This window comes from Physella acuta, unplaced genomic scaffold, assembly GCF_028476545.2.
Source record: "Physella acuta isolate Inbredline_101_S28 unplaced genomic scaffold, ASM2847654v3 ptg000591l, whole genome shotgun sequence".
Lineage (NCBI taxonomy): Eukaryota > Metazoa > Mollusca > Gastropoda > Physidae > Physella > Physella acuta.
This window is the reverse complement of record NW_026732110.1, coordinates 882649-909948: the sequence shown is the minus strand read 5'-3', so window position 1 is coordinate 909948 and position 27300 is coordinate 882649. Positions and strand designations below refer to the sequence as shown.

Genomic DNA, 27300 nt, shown 5'->3' with positions numbered 1-27300 from the left:
AAAATCATATTAGTATTTTGTAATAAAACGATATTTATTTTCTAATTAGAATTGTGCCTATTCGGTTTTAATATCTCTGGGTAAAAATTAAAAATAGTTGAATGTAGATCTAAATGACCTCAAATTTTCAATAGTTAAATGGATTAAATTAAAACTGAAACGTTAGAAAACTTTATTTGATTTGTATTTATTGTTGGAAGTCTAAATCTATGTTTTTGGAAGTGAACATCATACTTCCTGTCCCCTTTCTCATTTGTAAAATCCAAACATGGCCGTTCTGACGCCATGTCGAGGGTCTTGAATATGTAGTTTTAAACGTGTGACTTTCCTGATGTTGGCCCATAAACAACCCCGTTTTGACTTTACTGAAAGGATTTTGGAATCCAGATTATATTTTTGTCGTTCTAAGAAAGCCTCAAATGAGTTTTGGGGCTTTCGCCTTGATGTTTATGGAGTAATATGAATTTGGACCCGCTTTCTTTTGCGTTATCCGAAATAAGTTATACAGTTGCCAATTTGAACAAGAAGAACTACAAACAAAGCATCGCTGCTATAAATCACGTAAGAAGTTTGTTGCCAGTATAATCATCTCTTCACAGTTTTACACTTCGATAAGTGATAGGGCTAGCTTCAAGTCGATTTTAGATCCAGTCATGAATTAGGTGGTGCCTGGTCAAAAATCAAAATGGTCCATGACTGTCCCTGTCCCTGACAAAATAACCCTGACTTATTAATATAAGTGATGACATTGGCTCCAAACAAAATATCATTGACATTGTCGACAAAAATATTTAGCCGATTATAGCAGGAAAAAGATACGCTGTGGCATAAAATCTTTTTCAGAGTAGTCACTTCGAAAATATTTTGCAATGAGAAAGTAATCTAGATCTAGATCTAAAAAATCTAGATCTAGCTAGACTCTAGGTATTGTTCGCTACCCAGGAGGTGGGGCTGGTTGTTAACAATGATATGGCGTCCACACCAGACACATGACTTCAGACGATTTTTCGTCTTAGTCCAGTGACCTTCTTAGAATTTCTTTTAAAAATGTTTACCATGAGCAAAATGGCGGATTTTTAACATTAAAAAAAACCTATTTGTGGCAGAAAAGCATTTGAAAATTTAAATTTAGTGAGAATATTTAAAAAGTAGGGCTAACCAAAATTAGTTAGCCCTACTGTTTTGTAGAATTGGGGAAATTTTTATACCAGTGTCCGATAATAGAATCTTCTTTTAAAGGGTTGTAAGGTGACTGGTTGTTATAATAATGTTAACTAAAATACACACGTCTTGCCAATTTGAATGCTAACCCAAACCCCAGTACTACAATAGCTTAACCCTAATTTCTAACCATAAAACTAATAGTGTTATCAGACATAGGTGTCTAAAATCATCTGTAGAATGTTGTCTAATTGCAAAAGTGGAAGTGACTTCTATCCTAACAGTGGTCATACCATACAGCCTGTTAATGAAGTAGGATCGATGAGAAAATAGTATCTACCATAATCTCATTAAGTGCATCTTGCAAAATCTTATTGTTTTAAAAATTTAATGCTAGACTACAGATAAATGGATGGCATGCTGTCCTTTGCCAAAAAAAAGATAGGCTTTTTTGTTTTCAATTAACAAATACAGTCAGGTTTTCACATGCCAGTCTCTGCATAAAAAAAAACAGCCAGCTCACTTTTGAACACTATGGTCCTCATTTCATTGATAAGCTAAAAAATATGAGTCCACCTAGGTCCACCATTAAGTTTGCCACTTTAAAGGAAAATTACTCATAAACATTCTATTTTTTAGTCTGTCTTCTGGCCTCAAATTCGGAAGTGACCTGTAACCCTGAAACTTCGCGCTTTGGTTTCTTGCTGTTGATTTTGTTTTTTTAGAGTCCTATCTATGGCGAATAAATACATTGCTAATCTTGCTAAATTTTGTCATGATTTGAACTTGAGATAATAAATAAATGAATCCTCTGCCTTCTTATGTTAGAAAAAATTTTGTGATTTTAGTCCAAAGTTAAGAAACACAATTTTTTGTGGAATTTTTTTCTCTTTTGAACTGAACAGCTGGCTCAATTTTGATTGAACACAGCAGTGGACTATCACAATGCAAAGCTGCAATAACTAACATATTTATGATATTTATTCGAAAGTACATTCCTTGCTTTTGCTTAAATTCTCACAAATGTGGTAACATTCTATTTTATGACTGATTTTTTTTTTTACTAGGTAATTTAAAAAACATTCTGTCCCTTTGCATTATTAATAAATTAACGCATGTTAGGCTAAACAATTGAATAATTTTAAAAATGATTTGATTCATGTTAAATTATATATGGCTGCAGCTGTTCGGATTGAGATCTGAATAGGCATGGCTGCTATTCAGACTCTGAGAAGAATATGCAAAATAATGAATCCATAAATGTTTTTTTAAAATAACCAATAATCATTACAGCTTGTAAACCAGCACGGAGCTGAAGCCGATAGGCATCTTTTTAGGTGCCTTTTTTCACACATCGACTTCAGTGGAGATGGTAAAAGCAGTGGAAAAGATTTACACCAGGTACAGAAAGCTTTACTTTTGAGGGCTTGATTCTTGTAAATAACTGGTCTTCTCTTTCTTACACCAATGCATAATTTATACTCATTAATGTCATATTTATTTTAGCTAATAGTGAGGCATGTCTGCCTTTAATGTTTAAATTTTGGCTATTATGTTGATGATATCAAGGGTATTCTTTTCTTATCTTAGATTCAATATTTAAGTCAAGAATTTGGTGCATTACTGACAAAGCCGAATTTTATTTCCATTCTTTGTTATTCTATTGACAACCCTCTTCAGCAACAAAATGTAAGTTCACTGAATTCTTCAACATTTTTATATTGGAAGTAACTTGTTTTGTAATATTTTAGTTGATAGTCTTGTGCAATAACAATTTTACACAATTTCAATAGAATGTAAAATAAATGTGTAAACTTCTTGTTTAAACATAGTCCAAGAAGAAACCATGTATGACAGCTTCTCAAGTTGAGAAAAACCTAAAAAGACATAGCCTAAAGAAGGATTAATTTTTTTACCTGTAAATATATTTCAGAGTCTCAAGCCGTCAGCACACCTCTTTCCTCAAATCAGTAGAGTATTGCACCTCACACGTGTGCAGGAAGTAGCAGTTGCACTTGCTCTTCTCAGCTCTTCCAAATCTGATATTATTAACTTTGCACTTCAGTTTGCAAAGCAGAAGTTACCAGAGCTAATCAGATCTTACGTGGATGTTGGTATGTTTAGCTTTTCTCTCATTAATGCAATGTACCCCTACTTAAAGAAAAAATCCACTGGTCAATAAGGAAGATATAGATTACATTTATTTCTATTTCCATATGACAAGATGATATGGCCAGTACAGTTATCAGCCCTTTCCCTATCCATGGATTTTTAAGCTAAGATAAAATATCAAATGTTAGATAAAATGTATTGGTAAAAAAACCAATAGCCTTTTATTATACTAAAATGGTTAATTTTGTTTACAATTAAATTTTAGATACAGGCCATCAGGAGGGTGGACTCCAAGACTCTGATATTGAGATTCTTCACCTTCTGCTTTCCCATCTTGTAATAGAGAGAGAGCAGCTTGGCATTGCTCAAGAGACTTTGGACACCTTCTTAAAAACTGTTAGAAGAGGTGAGATAGTACAGTAAATAATTTGAGGAACAATGTAGCGTTAACTTGATTTTTATAGCTCCTAATAAATAACTCTATATGATGAAACAGTTCTTTTCATCCATTTTGAATTTCTATAATCTATTTCATTTTCTTTCCCTTAGTGTACATTAAAAATTTTTACTTTTTACAAAACTTGAACAGAATTTCCTAGAGAAAGAGTGCCAGCTATCATTAGCCCATTCATTTACCCAAGCTTAGAAGACATACCTGGAAAAAAACTTAGAGACCTGGCAACAATGAAAAAGAACATGGTATAAAGATTATTGTACTTAAAAATTATTACTTTTTTATATTATGTGAAACCATTTCTAATTAGTAATATTTTAAAATCTTCTACAGACTGACATAAGTATTGCTGAGCTTATGTTAGAGAGTGGCTATAGCTGCACAGCTAGGTAATTAAGGCCCATTTATCCAGATTTAATTTTTTTGTTTTAAATTATCACCATTAAAATAAATACTTAATACTCGTGTTGAAAGATGAATCTCTAGTTATTTATATTAATTAAAATTTTTATTCTCTTTATTTAGTGTTGATGAATGTCGCAATCTTCTAACTATTTGTGGAGCGAGGGAGATCACACCTGTTGCTGTTGCTCGAATCCTAGGCATGATGGCCCGCACACCTGTAGGCCTAGGAGATCATGGGCAACATGTAAGTGATTTGGATTATTTGTCTTATTTTAGTTCCATGTACAATAGACAATATTACCCATTGTATCTATTGTTTATCTATAAGCCCCTATTTTAATAAAGCTAGTGTAAAGATAACAACCCTAAACATAACAATCTATTGGTTAGAGTATGTTCGATGTTATTGGAGTTGGTTGAGGAGCAGATCTGTTATGTATTATCCTAATTATTTTAGCAGGTCATTAATAAAGTTATGGAGGTTGTAACACCTTTTTTTACAGCAGCAGATTGATCACCAGGATGTCCCAGGGGTATCTACTTGGAATGTTGATGTTTTTCTCCAGATAGTTAAAGAAATGGTGGGCATGACAATTTTTTATTATATAGATATAATGCACTTAACATACTCCTCATGTATTCTATTTTGAATTAACACTTTTTCATTGTTTCTGAAAAATCAGAATCCTCATATTAATTGGCGTGAGGTTGTGTCAAATCTTGATCATCCGAAATTTCTTGTTTCTGGAAGAAAAGGATTACGAATAATTGTACAGGCATTGTTACGCAGTCTTCAGGATCCTTTCCCAATAGACTATATCTATAAACCTTGGAATAACACAGAAGGCCAGGTAATTAAGGCTACTGACAATTAATGGTTTCTATTCATTCCTAAAATTATAAACAGTCCTTAAAAAACTTTGTTTTTGGTTCTTTTTGCAGCTATCATTTCTTGTACAAGCTTTGAAACATCCAGATGTATTTTGTCTTGCCGACCACAAAGGTGATACTCCAACAGTTGTGATAGACATTCTTAAGTCTGCTCCAAATGAAGATGATCGTGAAATTGCTACCTGGTAATGCTGATTTTATTACTTATAGAAATTTTCCAGTGTGGCAAATATCCCCAACAAAAATTGTTAATGTACTAAAGTTAAAAATGGAGCATTTTTCCATATAGTTTGAAAATACTTTAATATATTTTCTTCTTTTAGGAAATGTTTGAGTTTGGTGGAAACGCTGCTTCGTTTGTCTGATGGGGGCCACCATGCTCAAGTAGTAGATCTTTTTAAAGCTCCAATGAATAAGTGTCCTGATATTCTTGTGTTAGCTCTTTTACAGATAACTGTAAGTATTGTTTCTTTTTCAACTAATATCTTGTTTGTGAGCTGAACTGAAAAAGGTCACAATATCTAATTGTTCTGTATTGTAAATGTTCCTTGCAGCCTCAGCCAGCAACTGTAAACCGACTGAAAACAGATTTAATTGCAAACTTGATGCCTATATTCCTGGGTCAGCACAGCAATTCTGCCGTTATTTTACATTATGCATGGCACCATCAGGTATATATTTTAACTTTTAATAAAGATTTATATAATTTCTGTAGGTCATTCACTGTATTCGGTCATGCTGTTTCAAACACAGCAGAAAAGTTCATTTACAATTTGACTTTACAGGGTCATTCCAGTACAATACGTACATTGATCATGCATTCAATGGCAGAGTGGTATATGAGAGGTGAACCTCATGACCAAGTCCGCCTCTCTAGAATTTTGGATGTGGCTCAAGACCTCAAGGTTAGACTAGTTATACTTTCACACAATTTAAATTTTAATTTTTGCATTCTCTATCAACTTATTTGGATTAGTTTATATCTATTTTGACATTTTATTTTCAGGCACTTTCGATGCTACTGAATGCAACCCCATATGCCTTTGTCATAGACTTAGCCTGTCTTGCTTCAAGACGAGAATACTTGAAATTGGATAAATGGTTAAATGATAAGATTACAGATCATAAGGTAATAATTTTAATATTCGCGCATAACTTTTGAACTATTTTAGTATTGAATACATTGTTTGACAAGTTCATATTTTGAAACTCTTGCAGGAAGCTTTTATTCAAGCATGTGTGACATTTTTAAAGAGACGCTGTCCTCAATTGATGGGCTTGCCACTTAAAGAAGAACCACCACAAGCTCGTAGTCAACAGTTGCCACCTGAAACTATAATTACTATGTTACATTGTTTAAGGAATTGGATAGGGTAACAATCATCTTTATTTTTATGAGACGTAAAAATAAATACTTGTAAAAGTTACAGTATTGCTTGTAGTTTTTTAAAAGTTGACATTTTGTTTGATAATTAATGATTTATCTGTTTACATTTTGCTTGAAAACATTAAAATTATTCATTTTTATAAATGATTAACTATCTGTTCTCTCTAATGACACAGTAGATTTAAAATTAAATATATTTTTTTACATAGGCACCTAAATCAAGAACTAGCAGAAACAATTAATTCTATGTCAACAAATGCAAACATGTATCTAACTAAACCTAGAGCACCCCCTCCTGTGTCTATGAGTGGAATTGGACCAAAGCAACCACCATATGCGCCACAGAATATGGTAAATTTTTGTTATAAAAAACATGCTCCAAAGATTTTATTTGTTTTGTTAATACTCTTACCTAATCCAGCTTCAAATGAACTTTTATTTTTTATGAATTGATAAAATGCCATTGACCTTGGTATGCCAGCTTTTTATTCTTAAAAGGAAAATGCCATAGCAATTTTCTGTAAAACTGATCATTATTGGAATGAATAAAAATGTTTTTACATTTGCCTTCTGAGTAGCTGTATAATTTAAAAATAACAAATAAAAGCTTACAAATTCAGAAATTTTAAATCTCAAGTATCTGTCAAATTATTAAATGTGCAACTGCATGGAACTTTTTTTTTTTCTAACCTTCAAAATACAAACTTTAATTGTTTTTTTTTTTTTATTTACAATTTTAATGCTTTTTGTTTAGAATTACATTTCTTTTAATAATTTTGTTATATGTTTTGGGTAATTCTACCCATGTCGTTTTGAATTTTTAATTTCTATCTGGGGTTTTTCACAGCCATCCATAGGCTTAAATGCAACCAAAAATTGTTTAGGCTCTCTGCATTTATAAAATCTATTCTTAAAATATTACATTTGTAAGCTTTAGTTCCTTTTCAAAAAAAATTATGCCCACTCAGAAGACAAAAATGAAAAAACTTGTTTTAGTTCGTATCAGTAATAATTATCATTTTCATTTCATCAAGATTTTGTGATGCCATTATTAACTTACTTAAAATATTAATTTAAAAATCTATCAAATTTTTTAGAGTAGTGAAAAAATTCAAAAGTTTTTATGATCTTATGTTTATAACGTTGCACACCAGTTAAAAAAATATATACTCTCCTTCCAAACTATTTGATGTCATTGCATTATGCTGTTTAATGTTTTTCTTTTGACAGTTGGATTCTTTGCCTAATATAGGAGGAGTACTAAGTCAACCAGGGCCAGTGGGTCCACCATCAGCTCAAAGTTTGCCTCAAGCTATTGCAAATTTGTCTCTTGGACCTCCAGTTCCTCCTGGTTCTCCATCTAAGTCTTTCCCTGTCATGTCTCAACAGCAACAACAAGCAGCTGCAGCTGGCATGAATTTCAACCCTATGATGAACAACCAGATGTCTAGTGAGTTTCAAAGTTGAAGATAATCTTTAGATTTAAATACAAATTTTATCACAAGATGATTCAACAAGTTACTGGTAGCCAACTAGGAATTGAATGAATTGCATGATGACATTAATTTTTTAAATGTGCTAACTTCATCATTATTATAGCTTGATAAAAATTTTTAAACACATTTAGCTCATTTATGAAATGCAAATGGGAACAGTTGGTATTTAATCAGTGCTTAAAAAAGTTAAAAATGGACCAAAAAAAAATGGACTTCGAACCACCATAAAAAATTTAGTAAATTTAAAAAAATATTATGTATTATAATATATTATGCAAGCATAAAATTTTAATAAAAAATAGCACTGATTAAGTAAAATAAATATTTAAATTAAACTGTCTTTAAATTACGTGCCTCAAATTAGTCCGTTATTACCCATTTCGACTAGGTATGGGAATGCAGACACCAATGACTCAGAACATGGGTTCAGGTCCCACACCTGGTCCTGGACCTAGACCCCCAGTTAGCAGTCTTGCTTCAATAGGAGCCACGACTTCTACTGCTCCAAAATTGAACATGCCTCTAAGCCAAGAAAGGCTGGGAAATAGGACAGGTTTGTAAATTTAGAGTTGTTTATAAACCTTTTATTGATAATTTAAATGCGTTATGTATTTAATGTAGCAATTTATTTAAACAAAAGTAAATTTACATAGTTTGTTATTGCTTCTATTTCAAATCTGAAGTATAAAAAAATTATCTTGTCATTCAGTGCAACCAGGCAATCCAGCTAGTGATATGTCAAATATTTTCCCTGAGATGACTCAAACATTTAGTAAAGAAGTTGAGGACAGGGCAAACACATATTTCCAACAAATCTACAATCAACCTCCAGCACCAACTATGAGTATTGATGAAGTTCTTACAATGTTAAAATCATTTAAGGATTCACTGGATAAAACAAATAGGGTGAGTAGTAAACTATTCCCAGCAATATAGGATTGATCAGTTTAAGTATATATAATATAAGAAGAAATAAATTTAAGAGCATCTGTTACACGATGCTATAATATTTAACTAATTTAATTAATTCTGATAACTAGAGGCATTTCTTTCTTTCTTCAGGATGTGTTTGCTTGTATGCTTAGAAACCTGTTTGAAGAGTATAGATTTTTCCCTCAGTATCCAGACCGCGAACTTCAAATTACTGCTCAGCTTTTTGGGGGTATTATTGAACAGAATATTGTCACGTAAGAAATTACAAGTTGCTTTTTGGGGGCATAATTAAATCAGATATTGTCAAGGATTCAAAATTACTGCTTTTTAAGGTTTTTTAAGGGGTATCATTTAATAAAAATAACATTCTTTTTCAGCTATTGGACACTTGGGATTGCTTTGCGCTATATACTAGAGGCCTTACGCAAACAACCAAATAGTAATATGTACCTTTTTGGTGTTGCATCTCTTGAGCGTTTTAAATCTAAGTAAGTAATTTTGCTGTTGCACATTCATTTGTCATTGTTATTGAAACAAGCAATGCACAGTTAAGTGTACTTTAAGAAAAATGTTCTGTGTAAAAAAAAAAAGAAAAGTGAAATAATTGTAATCTATTATTTCAGGTTAAAAGAATATCCTCAGTACTGCCAGCATCTTTCCCAAATACCTCATTTCATGCAATTACCACCACACCTTATCGAGGTAAGAATTATTAAGTTGATGACTTTTTTACGACACAATGCAATCATTTGTGCTTGGCTACTAGGCCAGTGTATGTTTTGGTTGATTTTTAATCAAAAGTAGTTGTAGGCTTATTTTGCCTCACTCAGATTTAAATCAAGCCTTAAATTATCATCCAACTATTTATTTTACTTGTTATAAATGTATTTTTCCCCTAGTATGTTGAATATGGATCAAGATCACAGGAACCTCCACATCCCCAAATGCCACATGGAATGTTAAGTGAACTAAGTGGTAGGCCCATGACTCCAGTGGCTAGTTTTCCTAGCTTGATTCGGCCTCCACTTACAAGCTTAGATGGTCAAAATTCAACAGCACCTCCACCTCCATTACCTACAAGTGCAACATTATCAGCTTCCGCACAGCCGACCACAGTTGCACCTACTCCTGCTGCACCAACGCCAATACCAGCATCATCAAGAGGGGCTACATTTGCCAAGGTGCCTATTTAGAATTTTTCTTTAGTGTTTGGTTTTAAAAACTGGTCATGTACATGTACCTCAAAATGTATTGTTTCTTTTTCCTAGCCCTCTATTGCTACAGCAACTAATATAGACACACTTTTAGCTGGACAAGGCAATAACGATGTTATGGTTCCATCAGAAGCAATTCAAGACAAAGTATTTTTCATATTTAATAATCTTTCCCTTGCAAATATGAATCAGAAGGTAAAAGTTACTTAAGTTAGATCTTTTTAAAATATTTTAAATCTTTCTGGTTTTTTTTTAAACTAAATAATAGTATGTTTACTTTACCCTTGTAAGAAATACTAATTGTTAGTGTATAATATGACAAATTCTGTATTTTAACTTTTACATACACAGGCTGAAGAGTTAAAAGAAGTGATGGGTAATGACTATGTATCTTGGGTAGCTCAGTATCTTGTCATGAAGCGTGCTAGCATAGAACCAAACTTTCACACACTCTACTCCAATTTTGTTGATGCACTTGGCATAGAATCTCTAGCATCAAAAGTTATCACAGAAACTTTCAGAAACATAAAGGTTTGTATTGTTATAAAGAAAATACCTTAAGAAATATAAATGTAATAAATAGCTCATTTCATTAAAATAAATTTCCTGCTCTATTTAAATAAATTACACTAGGTTCTTCTTCGAAGTGATAAAGGGGTAGCAAATTTCTCAGACAGAACCCTACTAAAGAATCTTGGTCACTGGCTTGGTATGCTCACATTAGCAAAATGCAAACCAATTCTTACAGTGGTAGGTTGAAAATGTTTTTTTTGTGTGTGGTTATTTTAGTAAAAATTAATTTGAAACCTGCCTCATTTTTTCTCTAAGAACGATAGTAGAAACAATCAGATAAATACAGTGCCAGTGAAATCTGTTTTACTATACAACCATTTTGTTATTATCAAATGAGACATTTTCTTCGCAAAAGCAATAATTATAGTTTCTCAACATCTTCTGTGTTTTAGGATTTAAATTTAAAGGCACTTATTTATGAAGCCTACCAAAAAGGAAATCAAGAACTTCTGTATGTTGTTCCATTCACTGCCAAAGTTTTGGAATCTTGTGCTAAAAGCAAGGTAATATTAGAACTTATAAGCATTAAAATTAATTTGATCACAGTTCTTAAACATAATTTAAATATGGGTTTTTCTGTATCTAATTTTTTTACAAAAATCATTCTTATTGCCATAGTGAGCTTGCTGTTGTATTTTACAGATATTTTGTAAACCCAATCCTTGGACACTTGCAATTATGAACGTTCTTGCTGAGCTTCATCAAGAACCAGACCTGAAGCTAAATCTCAAGTTTGAGATTGAAGTCTTGTGCAAGACACTTAATATAGATATCATCTCAGAACTTAAACCCACCAAGTATTTGCGTGATCCAACTAGGATGGCCACATTGGAACATCAACTTTCTCCTGTTAAACCCCAGGAAGAGCCTGTCCCACCTACAGGTGAATTAGTTTAGTAATAACTTAAGTTTGAATCTGTACATCAAAATATGTCAGAGTAACAGAAATTAGCAATAAATAGAAACAGTAGTCCAAAGCACACTTAAGCAAAATTATCTTAAATTTGTAATGGGTGATCTTTATACTTTATAATCATTGTAATCTAGACTGGCTTATGTGACAGTACCGAAATGGTTACTTATATCATTTGTATTTAGTTGGTGAACATATTTTTTTATTCTTTAGATATATCGCCATTTACAGTATCTCAACCACCAGTAGGGTTGCCTATGCCACCAATATCAGGCATGCTACCAATGCATGGCTTAGCTGGTATTCCTCCTCCACCAACAAGCAGTATCTCAATTCCACCTCCACCCCCAGTGATGCCTTTATCTGCAGGACCAACTGCAAGCACTATGCCACTTCAACCAAAGTTCAGTATTCATGATATAAATATTAATACTAGTCTGGCATCCTTCCTACAGCAACATATAGTTGTTAATGACCAGGTACGAAGGTTTTTTTTTTTTAATTTTGAGTTTTAGTTATACTTTTTAATTCAAATAATGTAATTTTTGTCATAAGAATTTTTTTGTCCTGACATTAATTATTATAGATGTAAAAATCTTTACTTTTTCAGCTAATGTACATACAAGCCAACATCTCTTTGAGAAACAGTGTGATTGGTGCAATTGAGAGCACAATGCAGGATTTTGTGGTTCCAATAACTGAAAGAGCCATTAAAGTGGCTGTGGCTACTACAGAACAGATTGTCAAAAAGGTAAACTCACCTATAAAGTTTAAATATCAAATTTTAGTTTTTATGAGACTTGACAACTAAAATGTTAAATGTAATTCATGATTAACTTTTCCAGGATTTTGCTCTTGATTCTGATGAGATTCGTATGAGAAACTCTGCTCAAGCTATGGCACGCAATGTATGTGCTGGTCTAGCTCTAATTACATCAAGAGAGCCAATGGTCCAGCAACTCAAAGTGGCTATACAATCAGCTCTCAGTAGCAATTTAAGAGGAGTGAGTTGTTTTCTGTCTTTAACTGACCTTATTTTCCCCATGAATTAGATTTCTTAAATTGTCTTTATTTGTTTAATGTCTTTATCCTTGCATCTAGCAACAGACTGCAGCCCAACAAAAGAGCATTGAAGAAGCTGCAGTTCTCTTAGCAAATGATAATGTTGAGATATGTGCAAATTACATCCAGAAACTGGCTGTGGAGCGTGTTGGCTTGGACATGGATAAGAAACTAGCTCCCGTAAGTTGTTAAACAATGTTGATTTTATTTTCATGAAATGAAATTTGTGTTGGAACATTTACTGGTTAAAGCTAGTGGTTTTTAATTTATTTTAGGAGTTTGAAATTCGCAAGAGATCTAGGCAAGAAGGTCGCATTTACTACGACTCTCAAGTTCATACCTATCAGTCGGAGAGAGTACCAGAACAAATTAGCCTAAAGGTACATTTTGCTATTTGCTGATAAAACCTCAACACTAAAAAGCCCTTGAACCTAAAATACTTATTGAGCATTTATTTGAATAAATTGTTTTCTGTTTCAGATTGGACCGGTAACTCCGCAACAACTTGCTGTGTACGATGAATTCTCTCGCAACATCCCAGGATTCCAGCCTCTCACAGACACAATTCTTCCATCAGGCACAAGACAAACTGCCTCGGTATTTTATGTAGAAAATTATTAGTCTCTTCTGTGCTACACCATTTTCTTTGCAGCTAATTTTTTCTTCATAAAGAGCTATTGATTTTTCTTTTTGCTTTGTTTATATACTTGTTTAAAAAAGAAAATGGTGAAATTCATTATTATATGGTTCTATTTGCAGATGAGTGGACAAGAAGAACTGAGTCATCTGTATGAAAAAATGGTTCAAGAAATTGATGCCCATATGCATATGATGGCTAATCCTACCATGTTCATTCCACATTTACAACAGCTTATGCAAGCCATCAACTTGGCAAGGAATACACTAGACAAAAACACAGCAACACAACTAGTGCAGAAGGTAATCGATTTATTTTGGTGGCTTATTAATTAAACTAATTCACACAATCATAAAATTGGTTTATTAATGTGTTAATTATAATTTAAGGCTGTGGAAGGACTAACAGAGCAGTATGCTTTGACAACAATGGCTGATGGTGAAACACTACTTCACTTCAGAGAGTGCCACTTACTAGTGCTGAAGACTTTTGCTGACCATAGAGCTTTTGGAATGAGTTGGGTCAGCAAAGAAGTTACAAGGTATTTAATTTTCACTGTAACTTATAAAAAATATTTCCAACTAAATTATATTCTTCTTTGGTTTAGAATATAGAAAAGTTTATCTTTGAATTTTATTTTGTCACCAGATGTTTAATGCAAAGTCGTGAAGATACAAGGTACAATTTAGATGTTGTTGAGCTACTTATTCGCAATGGATTTGTTGTAATGCCTCAGTATGATAGTTATCTGTCATCACTTATGGAAAATGGGCTAAACCAGATTGGCATCAACTTTACCACACAGTTAATGCAGCGACTTTGTGTTGATGATAAAAACAGAGCACCCCAACAAGTTGTTTATTCTGAAGTGAGTTGTCAAAATATGTCAATTATTTTACTTAAAAATTGCCTTTTTATGCTCATTTCTAAGTACATCATTATTTTAAATGTGGCTTAAAATTTGGTTATTCTAATAATAAACTCAGTCATTGTCTATCGTATCATCTGAGAGGCAGACTAAATTTGCCAGTTTATTACTTAGTTTACCATTAGCCCTAATGCCAACATTGTTTTGCTTATGTACTCAGAAACCCAAGTACCCACCTTATCTAACAATTATCTCTAGATTTAGGACAGTTTATCTACTAAAACATCAATACATCATTTATTTAGATTTCTTTTTTCTTTAATTTTCAGTCTGATTTCACTAGCAGTATTGAAGCTCTTAATATGATTGGATCTCGCTCACGCCAGACACAACCAGACAGCCTTCCAGCACTTATTGAATCCCTACGGATAAACAGCACCTCTTCTGATTCATCAAATCTGATGGATCGTGTTCAGGGTAGTGTTACCTCAATGATGCAGACGGGCATTACTCAGGCTCGTGAGTTTGATGATCCTGCTGGGCTACATGAGAAAACTGAATACTTGCTTAGAGAATGGGTTAACATGTACCACTCACCTCAAGCAGGCAGAGACAGCTTTAAGGCCTTCAATGCTTTTGTTCAACAGGTTAGGGATGTTTTGATTTTATCATAAGTATTTGAAGAATGGCTTAGATCTTGTCTAAAGAATTAAATGTGTGTGAAATATTATATTATGAAAGAATGTTCTTTATTCTTGCAGATGCATACTCAAGGTATACTAAAAACAGATGACCTAATAACACGTTTCTTTCGGCTTTGCACTGAAATGTGTGTTGATCTGTGTTATCGGGCCCTTAGTGAACCAGGCCAGTCTACTACCATGATTCGTGCTAAATGTTTTCACACATTGGATGCTTTTGTTCGACTTATAGCTCTGCTTGTCAAGCATTCAGGAGAGACCAATACTGTCACTAAAATCAATTTACTTAACAAGGTATCTTAAAATTTTTGAATATTTTATTTTCACATTGATATATTTTTAAAAGAACCTTGGGCTAAAAAAACCTATGGCGTTAATAACTAAATTTTCTTCTTGTTAATCATGATATTGTTCTAGAAAGGAAAATAGCTGCAGCATTTAAAAACCATTTATAGCACACTTTTAGAATGCAAATGCAAAAAAACTAGACTTATTGTGGATGTAGGCTACTATATTTGAGTTCTAAGTTGTATGGGCCAGCAATGACCGTGCTGTGTTGACACCTGGAACCTAGCTTGCAATACCTACTTTATTAGTCAATTGCATATTCTAGTTGATACCTTGTGTTAATATTAAGTGGATTTTTTCCAACCCACAATATAAACACTTGGAAGAAATCTTTCATAACAAAATAGAATATTTTGTGTGGGCTAAAAAGTATCCAAATTTCTTACAGGTGTTGGGCATAATGGCGGGGGTGCTGCTGCAAGACCATGAAGTGCGCTATACTGAGTTTCAGCAGCTCCCATACCATAGAATTTTCATCATGCTCTTCATCGAACTAAATGCACCTGAGCAAATATTAGAGGCTATCAACTTTCAAGTTCTCACTGCATTTTGGTAAGTAAACACTTGGGGTTCTTTCATGCTCTATAGCTTGTCATTTAACTGATGTATTTCAATGAAATTTAATAATATTTCATTGGTATGTTTCCGTGATATCTGGTAATCTTCTTTTCTCTACTTGTGTTTAATAGCCATGTGTTCCATATCCTGCGTCCTGCTAAAGCTCCAGGATTTGCTTACGCTTGGTTGGAATTAATCTCTCATCGTGTTTTCATTGGAAGGTTGTTGGCTTTGACACCACTGCAAAAGGTTTTTGTTTTTTGAATTTGGCTCTTGTTGCGTTGATAAAAGTACACTATTTTAAGCAATGCTTTTTTATTATTTTTGTTAAAGTTAGTGATGTTCAACTTAATAGCTAGTAAATTGCTTGTTTTTTTTTTTTATTAACTGTTGATGTTTAAATATAAAACAGGGATGGGGCTTTTATGCTCAGCTGCTGGTTGATCTGTTTAAATTCCTGGGACCTTTCCTTAGAAATGCAGATATGACTAAATCAATGCAGCTTCTATACAAGGTAAGTTATGATGAATTACCTTTTGTAATGCATTGCTGTTAATAAAATCATTAAGTTAGCATATTGGCCAGTAAATGATTTAAAAAGTGAGAACCATGATTTTAAAAACATCTCACCCAAAAACTGACATCTTGCCAACTAAATGATATGTCCATCAGATGATTCAGTTTGTTTTTCAAAATTTATTTTATTTCAGGGAACTCTTAGAGTTTTGCTTGTCTTGCTACATGACTTCCCAGAGTTTCTATGTGACTATCATTACACTTTCTGTGATGTGATTCCTCCTAACTGCATTCAAATGCGAAACTTGATTCTTAGTGCTTTTCCCCGTACAATGAGGCTGCCTGATCCATTTACTGTTAATTTGGTTGTGGAACACCTTCCTGATATCAACAAAGCACCCAGAATTCTAACAAATATTGTTTCTCTCATCCAACCATCATCTTTCAAAAAGGTATGAATCACTTGTTGTTTTAGATGTGTTAGTGAAAAATATATTTTAATTTAATTTTAGAAAAACATGTTGCTTTTATAGGAAAATTTAAATACAAATAGAAATCTTAATATATAAACATTTGTTACATTAAAATTCTATTTTATATTGTTATGCATCTTTATGTCTATATATTTATTTTAAAATGAACATAAAAAACAAAAATTTGTTTGCACTATACAGGATTTGGATTCCTATTTGAAAACTCGTTCACCAATTACATTCTTGTCAGAATTGAAAAGCAATTTGCAGGTACTATTGTTTGAACATTGTCAAAAAGTATATTACTTAAGTGTTGTTGTCACTTGGTCACATTAAGAGATTTGTCAAAGTTGTATCCTCTTTTTTTGAAGTTTTTTTTTCCCTGAAATTTTAGGCTAACCCACAAGGCAGTAGATATGACATCCCTCTTATCAATGCACTTGTGCTTTATGTTGGAACTCAAGCAATTCCACTACTTCAAAATAAGGGTGTCAGCATGAGTACAATTGCTCCAAGCTCTCACATGGATATTTTTCAAAATTTAGCTGTTAATTTGGATACTGAAGGTACTTTAAATTATGGTAGTTCAGTTACTATTTTACCTTTGAAATTCTGTCCTTGTACATCAAAATTGTTGAAATATATGTAACTAGCTATGTTAAATTTGTAGTATAAACAAAATCCAATTATTTCAAATCCTTCAGGTCGTTACCTGTTTCTGACTGCAATTGCCAATCAGCTGCGATATCCCAACAGTCACACTCACTACTTCAGCTGTACTCTACTGTACCTGTTTCGTCAGGCCAATGACCAAACCATTCAGGAACAGATCACCAGGTATCATTTTAGAAAAGCTCATTTTATTGTGCCTAAAATAAAAACTGCTGTTATAAGAGATTAATATTTGCAAATATTTTTGTCTTTAATAGGGTTCTGCTTGAGCGTTTGATTGTCAATCGACCACATCCTTGGGGTTTGCTTATAACATTTATAGAGCTAATAAAGAATCCCAATTTTAAATTCTGGGAACATGAATTTGTGAGGTGTGCCCCAGAGATTGAAAAGTAAGTATTGAAATAATAAGTCGCATCTCTTTTTGTATTCTCAGAGCTCTCTTCTTTAACACCCAGGTTTTTAATCATTCTGCTTCCAAAATGTCCTCCTCAGCCATTGATTAGTATTTGTTCTTAACCAGCTACATTCTGGGCATAAAAGTGTTTTAGTTTCTTCTATGGCTAGGTGAAAAAACATGTTATTGTAGTCATAATACTTATTTTTAAACAATTTAAAATATTTCCACATCCACGAAAATTTGCTGGAACTTTTTTCTCAGTATCACTGTATTATTTGCATTATAATTAAAACTTTAATTAAGCCTTATTTAATTTATTATGTTGCCTGTAATTTTGAAGAAACGAATTCTCAACCTTAAAAAAAATAATGAATCGCTAGTAGTAGAACAAGAAGAAAACAATGTATATAAATTATATTATTTCCTTCTTCCATCTTTATCTCCTTGCCAGTAAGACTTGTAAAAAAAATGTACTAAATATAGCCTCCCCTGCTAGGACCGGCTTTTTACTCATTACGTTTTTTTTTGGCTCTATAAATGCTTTATTTTAATTGTATCTGTAAACAGGCCTAGCTGACAGACCAGCTTACATAACATACTCCCAGTAGTATTACCTTACATAGTTTGAGGATAAATACCCCATAGTTTGAGGATAAATACCCATTCAACACGCCTTTTAAATGATATGTTGGCCATTTATACTAATTAAATAGTGATATGTATAATACTAGTATCGAATATCAGACCTGATGAAAACTTTAACAACTTATTTACAGAAACAATTACCAACATGAAAATATACAACTGAATGAAATTAAATTACATGTACACATTTGCATCAGTTATTTCTGATCACTCCGCTTAAAAATATACTTATAAATTTCATCTCATTTTGTGGTGCCAACCATCAAATGCTCACTGGACCCACCCTGCATAAATAAGGGGGCTACTCTTTTTTCCTTGTCCATCAATAAATGCTACCATCATGTATAGCAACTGAAGGCTTTTTATCTGGGCAACTTTAGTCTTAATACCCATCTGAGCTGGCTGGACACAAGCCCTACAGAACCACTTTATCTCATTATTCTAAATGTGCTTAATAACTATGATGAGCTACTTTGGAATTAATTTTCTAGTCTTTAAATTAGGATTGAACAACCATCTTTTAACAAAATTTGATGAAACTTTCAGGTTGTTTGAAAATGTTGCTCGTTCATGTTACCAACAAAAACAGCAGGCTCCACAACCAGGACCACAAGGTCTACAGAGAGAGGACAATCAAGCAGATTGAGTGTCCTAAGTGTTTAGCCCTGTATAAAAAGCCTTATATTATTTTTATCATTTTAAAATTATAAAATATTGATTTTTTTTATGTCAGAGTGGTAGGTTTTGTTGATTTTATCTTAGTTTTTTAAAACGTCTATTATCATTATCTCTAGGTAAATTTTAATGTCCCTCTTCACTTTTTACAATTAAATTCAGAATTGTTAGGTTAACTTCTAATGAAATGGACTTTCATTTTGAAGCATTAGATCTAGCATAAATTATTGTAACGTATCTTGTAAAATTATTTACATTGACTACTCATGTGCATCATGAGCACAATGGAAACTGTCAATACTTTAAAATATGTTTGTATATTATTTTGTACAGATGCTTGTTTTAACTTTGTCAAAATTCATTTTAAAATCAATTGGTGATTCTAGTATGTGGTACTCAACGCTGTGAGCACTAATCAATTCATTTGAGTATGTTTTAAAGAGTAACATTTTTTAATATGTCAAATGTGATTCATTCAGTTTGTTTTGAACGCCTGATAGGTTATGGTTAAGATTTTAAGACAAATATAATTGGAATTGTTGTTTATGTTTGATTGTTAAATATTTTTAGGACATGTATGGCACATTTTGAGTAGGTTACTGGAGTTGTTTTCACTATTTTAAGGTGGATATAAGAGAGTGTAAATAGAAAGGGGTTAGTATTTGTGTACAAAAAGTGGTTTGGATTGAATGATTTTAACACAAGTGGTGTACAAAGGCTGGGTTTGCTGATACTAGAAACTTTTATACATATGTTGTACATAGAATTGCATTTAAATTTCATTGGTTTTGGATTTATATTATGCTAGATGTTGTGGACTTGCTTTTTTTCCTTCTCATTTAAGTCTTGTTTCTAGATCATTGCCAAAGTTGTTACAAATATCCCACAGTGCATGACACTACTACTGCCTGTGTGTGATCAGTGAGTGCCATTGTTTAAGTGTGTCATTAACTTGAGTATTGTTTAATCAGAGCTGAAACAGTTGTGTACTTTTAGACAAAGTTATCAAATTCTATTCGTTCACTAATAATTTGACATTCTATTGTGGATTCTCTTTTAATTTATGGACATCTAACATTAGGAAATATTTAAAACAGCCTTGAGGCTCTGCTTCCTAGAGTCTTGATGAAAGTTTGACCAGTCCAAGGCTAGTACTACTTGTGCGGAAGTATGTGCTTAACTTTGGACCTGATCTCTCACAATGTGACATTCACTTTTCCAGATTGTACGACTTTAGGCAGTTGATCAGCCTTAACAATTAGGTTCCCCTTAGTGTGTTGTCAACATATAGACATGTAAAATAAATGTTTTATTTGCATTTCATAAAAATGACTTGTTTTTCTTTTTTGTCTATTGTTACTTTGTTTTGGAATAGGGCTGTCAAAATGATTTTTTTTAATGTTTCTACAGCTTTCTTGAAAGTTACTATGCTAAGGTTATTGTTACGTCACTGGTATTGAAATCACATAATTTTAACATTGTTTCAGTTGTTTGTTTTTTTTAACTTGAAAACAATTTATCTGTAAAGCAATTTTTTTCCACACTTAAGTCTATTCTGCATATTTTAGTAATTTGTAATGGCCCAAACAGGTAGCCCGACTATGGCTGTCGTCTCCGGATAGTTTTCAATCGATAAATGAAGTATATTGTGTAATATTATCAACAATAAATATTACATAGGGACTCGAGTGTCGTGCGGGGGGGGGGGGGGGTGATGACTGCACCGGGTTTTATCATTTAGGGTGTTAGAATTAGTCCCCTCAATGCTTTTTCCAGATGGATAAGTTGACGCCACTCGAAAAAAGGTATGGGGTGGGGGTTGACACCAAATACATAGGCAAAGAGCTTCTGGCGTATACAAACCTAAAAAAAGTACTTGGTCGCAATGTTACTCGTCCTGTACATAAAAAAGAAGACTAAGTTAAGCCCAAAAATGCGTAGCTTCAAAAACATTTAAATATATGAAAAAGATGTATTTAAATTCGTATACACATACACAAGTGTATATATGTATATACACATAGCATATATATATATATATATATATATTTAGGCCCATATATGGGGAGGTGACATCCGACCAAGCGACGCCACTGCACAGAGTTAGAAGTCTTAAAAAATACTTTCCATGACACCAGGCTCATTACTATCATACGACACCCTTTTTATAATAAAAAAAATATGAAGTAAAAGGCTACTACATTTAGGCGTCGTTTTTTTTCTACCGCTTGACATTCTTAATTGGAATAATGCTAAATTTAATTGATGTTTTTTTAACATTAAAATTAATAGTAGTAAGTTTAGTGCTAACGCTGAGTGAAGGCTGGTCCTACAAAGTTCATTTCAATTTTCCCTGCAATTTTTTGATAATTTGCCCGTCCCAATACATCAGTTGTTACATGGTCCTTCCAGGAGAACCCGAATATAGTCTACGTCTCAGACAGCGCATGGTGTCGGTGAATGAAAAAAGTCACAGGAAAAAAAAACAGAAAAAAGTCTGTTTTTGCGAGGAAAAAAGGTCACAAATGAATAATAATCATTAAAAAAGTTTTAAAAAACCCACGTTTTCTGATTGAACTAAAAAGTAGAAAATGAATGTTATACATCGCAATAATGCAAGCGATCACTCTACTATAAGCGATCAAAAACGTGGGGCGCCGTGATTTTCTTACAGTTTCTAATACTATTGACTTTTATTAGGGAGCTTGTAGAGAGTCAACAGTATTAGAAACTGTAAGAAAATCACGGCGCCCCACGTTTTTGATCGCTTATAGTAGAGTGATCGCTTGCATTATTGTGATGTATAACATTTATTTTCTACTTTTTAGTTCAATCAGAAAACGCGGGTTTTTAAAAACTTTTTTAATGATTATTATTTTCTACTTTTTAGTCTTTGTCTGTTTGTTTGCATTAAAATCTCGTAAAAGTTGTATAGCATTAAAGTCTCGTAAAAAGACAACTCGTAAAAAACACGTTGTGTGAATACGTTACTGACTAGAACACATAGATTTGAACCCGCGCCGAGTGGGATAGCAATCGTGTGCCCAACCACTCGACCATATCGTCTCCCCCATACTGGCCACCAGTTGTTACCTTCTGGTTGTTTGTACACAAACACTGCGTGCACAACTAAGTGCACAACAAATCGCTGCAAGTGTAAAAATAACAAGCTGCTATGTAATTCTAAATGCCATAAAAGTTCAACCTGTTGTAACAAATGATGATATTGATAGATTGAGACTATAGTACAATAAAAAAAATTGAATGTTTCTGTCATTTACTTTAATTAATAATCAATAAAGACTTAATTTCATGATCCTTACGGCATAAAAAAAAACCCAAAATCTGCTCATGATCTTCTAATTCGGACTTTGACCGGTCGTCCATAGCCAGATGATCTTCTAATTAAGACTTTGGCCGGTCCACCATGGCCAGTCTGCGGATTGGCCGGCCAAAGGCCGAAATCAAGCAAAGTTTCGGACTTTGACCGACCTATGGGAAGCGATATTGGCCAATGCGCGGATTGGCCGGCCAATCCTAGCATTGGCCGACTTCGGGCTTTGACTGTAACATATATATATATATATATATATATATATATATATATATATATATATATATATATATATATATATATATAGGGGTCCATGGGAGTGGTTATAACCCCCCCCCCCCTAGTCCCCTCTTGCCTACGCCACTGACAGTACATGTGGTTGACCTGTTGTTGCAATGAGTTGATGGCAGCAAATCACATTAACTACGTCTTAATGCCATTTTGCGCTAATTTTAAGTTAGTATTTAACAAACACAATGACAATCGAAAAGGTCTATTAAATTATATTAAAATTATATGTATAAAGGAATTAAAACTTACATACTTCACTCTAAATATGAATGCGCTATTAATACCACTATACTTATACAACTTACGCACATTTCATTACATTTGATTATTTGTAAGTTAATTTGCACTTCTGAATATTTAATACATACAAGTATTAACAAATTCCATGCAAATATTCATTTGTGACTTTTTTTGCCTGTGACTTTTTTCCTGTGACTTTTTACTTTCTCGGATACAGAGTATAAACAATCGTGCACATGAAATCACATGAAATTTTCACAGTTTTCACCGTTTTACTCCTCAGTCCTTCATCACATCCGGGATATAGAGGACTTGTTTTAATCGGGCAAAAATTATAAATCCAGATTTATCAAAATTTTGGCGTTTTATACGTAATGGAGTTGGAAAAACTGGATTATCCAATTCTGTCCGTGTGTCTGTGTGTGTGTAAACACGATAACTTGAGTACCGTACATTGTGGCGTAGCAAGGTCGGGTGTCACCCAGTGCGGCACTTAATGGTGTCACCCCACAGAGGCGTAGCGACCCTTCCCTGGGACAAACTTTCAATTTTTGATTTGCACCCCCCCCCCTCAAACTTTCGATTTGCACCTCTTAAAAGACTATTTACCACTCGAATTAATCACTTAATTAAGTGGAATTATCATTTTTCTCTATATATTTTGCTACTTTTTGCCTTGGTGTCACCCCCCCCCCCCTAAATGGTGTCACCCGGTACGGTCCGCACCCCGCCCCCCTCCCTACGCCTCTGCCGTTACAGCTAGGTTGATGAAATTTCATATATAAGTATTATATCAAAATCGTTGATCCGTATCAATTTTTGAGCGATTTCCGATAACCGGAAGTGGAACTTTTTCTTTCGATTTTTCAAAAGTCTATAACTTGGGTACTATTTCAGATAGATAAATGAAATTTCACATGTAAGTAAAAGTTCTAATTCTCTGTCTTCTATCAAATTTTTAGTAATTGCCGTTGACCGGAAGTATTAATTTACGCTATTTCCGATTTCTAAAAAAAAAACGCATGTAAATTTATAAAGTACTAATAATATTGCGCACTATTATGCACATTTTATTTAGCGTTCACTTGGTGTGCAATTCTTTTTTTACGAGATTCTATTATATTCTATTATAAAAAGTTTAAGTAATTAAAAATGGATTTAAAATATTGTCTATGACCCGAGTTGCCATCCCCCGTAGTGTTATATTAGAATATTCGAGAACGTTTAGGGGAGATCACTCCCGATTTATTTTTCTTAAAATCCATGATGTCACCCAGTGGCGTCGCTAGGTCGGGTGTCACCCGGTGCTGCACTTCATGGTGTCACCCCCACCACCAAATCACAATGTGTGTATTAATATATATATATATATATATATATATATATATATATATATATATATATATATATATATATATATATATATATATATATATATATATATGTTTGTGTGTGTGTTTCGGTCTACATAACCCTATAACTTAAATATATGCCACATACGCGTATATGTATAAGCTTTAATCAATGCACACTTTAGAATAACGATGTTTATCTTTAGTCCAGTAGCGTAGCGAGGGGGGGGGGGGCGGGGGGGGGGGGACATATGTCCCCGGGTGCCGACCTTAGGTCAGCAACCTTATCTCGTAAAACAAATTACCCGCTACAGAAACGCAGACAGAGAGAAACAAAGACAGCTCGGACCAGGGGAAAAATGGATCTCCCGATGGAGAATTTATGAAGCCGGGTGGTGAAAGCCAATATGTATTGGAAACCACCAGGTCGACCACCATTATTTCCACTAGGACCACCATCAATATTGGAGCTTGGAATGTCCGCACGATGTTCGAAGCTGGAAAAGCAACCCAAGTAGCAGCAGAAATGAGACGCTATAAAATAGCTATCCTGGGTGTCAGCGAATCAAGGTGGACTGGCTCAGGACAAAAAAGGCTGATATCAGGAGAGCTACTGCTGTACTCAGGTCATGAGGATGAAAATGCACCACATACTCAAGGAGTTGCACTCATGCTATCAAATCAAGCACAAAGGGCTCTCATCGGATGGGAGGCACACTGCCCGCGGATCATAACAGCTACCTTTAAAACTAAAATAAGACGAATAAACATGGACATAATACAGGCCTACGCCCCAACAAATGACAGCAAAGAGGAGGACAAAGACGAATTCTACAACAGGCTAATGACCATTATCCAGAACCGCCCAAGAAGAAACATCCTTATACTCATGGGCGACTTCAATGCTAAGATTGGAAGCGACAACAGAGGATATGAAGAATGTATGGGACAGCAGGGTTTAGGTGAGATGAACGAAAACGGAGAAAGATTTGCTGACTTGTGTGCCACAAATAATTTAGTCATTGGCGGTAGTCTCTTTCATCATAAAAGGATACATAAAGCTACTTGGGTATCACCCGACCTATCTACAGAAAACCAGATAGACCATATATGTATCATAAAAAAGTTCAGGAGATCACTTCAGGATGTACGCGTCAAGAGAGGAGCTGATGTTGCTTCAGACCATCACCTACTGGTAGCTAAAGTAAAACTCAAGCTGAAGAAAAACATGTTGGAAAACAAAAGGAAATACAGGTACAACACAGGCCTGCTAAAGGACCCATCTAAACTCAACGAATTTAAACTTCATATGTCCAATAGGTTCCAGGTACTACAAGAACTAATAGAAGAAGAGACGATAGAGGAAACATGGGAAAAAACTAAAAGTATATTAACATCAACATGCGAAGAAGTGCTAGGCCCTATCAAAAGACAAGCGAAGGAATGGATATCAGCAGATACCATGAAAATTATTGAAGAGAGAAAAAGAAAGAAGGCAACATTAAACAACAGCCGCACACGGGCTACGAAATTAAAAGCACTGGAAGAATACACCGAAACGAACAAAAATGTAAAGAAACACATAAGGAAAGACAAACGGAGCTATTTGGAACTGCTGGCAAGAGAAGCGGAAGAAGCACTGTACCATGGTAATATTAGGGACGTGTACAATACAATTAAGAAGATATCTGGTAAGTACAGTAAGCCAGAGAGGCCAGTGAAAACCAAAGATGGAAAGACAATACCTGATGCGGAAGGACAGATGAAGAGATGGGTAGAACATTTTGAAGAACTACTGAATAGACCAACACCAGAGTGCACGCAAGACATACCACCAGCTGAAAGTGACCTCCCTATAGACTGCAACCCACCTTCAAAAGAAGAGATACATAGAGCTATAAAGCAGCTGAAAAATTGGAAGGCTCCAGGAATAGATGGTATACCGGCAGAAGCACTGACAGCAGATATAGAAACTAGCACCACACTACTATACACACTCTTCAAGAAAATCTGGGAAGATGAACAAATACCAGAGGAGTGGAAGGAGGGACTACTCATAAAGCTTCCAAAGAAAGGCGATCTTAGTGCATGCTCTAACTATAGAGGGATAACACTTTTGTCCATCCCAGGCAAAGTCTTCAACAGAATATTATTAAACAGAATGAAGGAAGCCATAGATCCCCAGCTTCGAGATCAACAGGCGGGCTTTAGGAAGGAAAGGTCATGCATAGACCAAATTGCTACCCTGCGCATCATCATTGAACAGACCCAAGAGTGGAACTCATCTCTCTATATTAATTTCATAGACTATGAGAAGGCCTTTGATAGCCTGGATAGGCAGTCAATGTGGAAATTGTTGAGACACTACGGGGTGCCACAGAAAATAGTCAACATTATTATGTCTTCATATGAAGGTCTCAAATGTAGAGTAGTGCATGGCCAACAGACTACAGAGGCCTTCCCAGTACGGACCGGAGTAAGGCAGGGTTGCCTACTTTCACCATTCCTGTTCCTACTGGCCATAGACTGGGTTATGAAGATGTCAACAGAGAAAACGCGAAACGGTATACAGTGGACATTGTGGAGCCAGCTGGATGACCTGGACTTTGCTGACGACCTGGCCCTCCTTTCTCACACACAACAGCAAATGCAGGATAAAACCAACAGGGTTGCAAATTTTTCTACAAGCCTGGGTCTGAACATCCACAGAGGGAAAAGTAAAGTTCTCAAAGTCAATGCATCAAACAACAACCCTATAACACTGGCAGAAGAAGCCCTAGAAGAAGTGGATAGATTCACCTACCTTGGAAGTATTGTTGATAAGCAGGGTGGGACAGAAGCAGACATAAAAATAAGGACGGGTAAGGCAAGAGCAGTCTTCAACCAACTAAAAAATGTTTGGGGTTCGGGAGATTTAACCCTTAGAATAAAAATCCGGATCTTCAACACACTAGTAAAACCTGTTTTACTCTATGGAGCTGAGACATGG

The 27300-nt window shown here is 34.2% G+C and overlaps 1 protein-coding gene across 2 annotated transcripts; it reads left to right on the top strand.

Annotated features, from left to right (window-relative positions):
• Positions 1–261: 261 nt before the first annotated feature.
• LOC131947265 (CCR4-NOT transcription complex subunit 1) lies at positions 262–20437 on the top strand. Of its 2 annotated transcripts, none has more exons than XM_059308416.1 (49): positions 262–561; positions 2455–2562; positions 2752–2850; positions 3095–3275; positions 3539–3679; positions 3863–3972; positions 4061–4116; positions 4253–4376; positions 4639–4713; positions 4816–4983; positions 5075–5208; positions 5347–5479; positions 5578–5694; positions 5809–5928; positions 6030–6152; positions 6242–6396; positions 6620–6761; positions 7641–7860; positions 8295–8459; positions 8616–8812; positions 8969–9093; positions 9217–9327; positions 9463–9541; positions 9739–10020; positions 10108–10248; positions 10405–10584; positions 10687–10803; positions 11019–11129; positions 11269–11509; positions 11753–12018; positions 12150–12290; positions 12385–12543; positions 12641–12781; positions 12877–12981; positions 13082–13198; positions 13361–13540; positions 13628–13779; positions 13887–14106; positions 14436–14753; positions 14868–15101; positions 15544–15707; positions 15845–15962; positions 16126–16227; positions 16424–16681; positions 16904–16972; positions 17097–17268; positions 17407–17539; positions 17632–17766; positions 18966–20437. In XM_059308416.1, the coding sequence occupies exons 1-49, from the start codon at positions 460–462 to the stop codon at positions 19063–19065; spliced, it is 7341 nt and encodes a 2446-aa protein (XP_059164399.1). In that variant the 5' UTR covers positions 262–459; the 3' UTR covers positions 19066–20437. The 2 variants fall into 2 exon arrangements, with proteins under 2 accessions (XP_059164399.1, XP_059164398.1); XM_059308415.1 differs by having other exon boundaries at positions 4636–4713.
• The last annotated feature ends 6863 nt before the right edge of the window (positions 20438–27300 follow it).